General features: G+C 58.2%; 1 protein-coding gene across 1 annotated transcript; it reads right to left on the reverse strand.

Annotated features, from left to right (window-relative positions):
- Nucleotides 1–36: 36 nt before the first annotated feature.
- On the reverse strand, nucleotides 37–741 carry LOC148238261 (uncharacterized; the record flags this gene model as incomplete). Its single annotated transcript, XM_088197708.1, has 1 exon — nucleotides 37–741. A coding segment is annotated over exon 1 (705 nt), but the record flags the coding sequence as incomplete, so codon positions are not given.
- Nucleotides 742–983: the final 242 nt, after the last annotated feature.

The following is a 983-nucleotide window of genomic DNA, read 5'->3' on the forward strand; positions in this document are numbered from 1 at the left end:
GCAGCCGCGGCTAAGGAGGTCGTTGAGCGCCTTCACGGTGATCTCGGCTGGTGCTCCTCTGCGTGCCAAGTCGATCACTTTGCTTCTCTCGGCGGCCACCGCCCTGTCCAGCTTATCGCTGTCCAGCTTGCTGACCGCCCAACCGGTGCTTGTGGGAAGTCTGCTTCTTTCTGCTCGATCGGCAAGCTGAAACTCTATGTATAAGTGGTCGCTGCCCGAGTATGTATTTTCCAGAACTTCCCATTTCACAATTCGATTTGCGATCGACTCGCTTGTGAATGATACGTCTAATATGGAACCGCTATCTCCACGACGAAATGTGAAGGCGCTTCCTCGATTAGCCGCGTGCAGGTGAAGCTGCGACGCCGTCTCCGAGAGCACAACTCCTCGGCGGTCCGTCGTGGATGATCCCCACTCCGGTGCCTTGGCGTTAAAGTCCCCGGCGACGACGACGGGCAGTGTCGAAGTCCTGACGTCCTCTGCTAGCCGGGCCATGTCGCCGATGAAAGCCTCGATGGGCGAGTTCGGGGAGTAATAACAGCTGTAAAACCGTATCCCCCCGGCCTCGACCCATACGAAGCCCTCACCGTCTGCCGCTCCGACGCCGCTCTCCCTAAGTCTCGACGACGGCACATAAATGGCGCACTTGGAGCCAGATCCTCCGTACCAACGGTGCGAAGAATGGTGGTGTTGCTCTGATATGAGCACTAAGTCCGCGCCTTTTTCGATGGAAGTGTGCATCATCAAGTCTTGGGCCGTCCTGCACCCGTTAAGGTTTATTTGCAGGACGTTGATGCGCTCGTTTCCATCGCGGCGACCTTCTTGCCGGAACACGTCGCTGCCTTGTGGCCCTCTAGACCGCAGCGAAAGCACTCTTTGCTCCTGTCTCTGGGGGATGTGCATTTCGCTGCGATGTGGCCTGTTTCGCGGCACCTGTAGCAGCGTTCCGGTTGCCGTGGGGCTTCCCGCACGCGGCTGTTGAT

Source organism: Plectrocnemia conspersa, unplaced genomic scaffold, assembly GCF_051122295.1.
Source record: "Plectrocnemia conspersa isolate PC_06_02 unplaced genomic scaffold, ASM5112229v1 ptg000001l, whole genome shotgun sequence".
Taxonomy (NCBI): Eukaryota; Metazoa; Arthropoda; class Insecta; order Trichoptera; family Polycentropodidae; genus Plectrocnemia; species Plectrocnemia conspersa.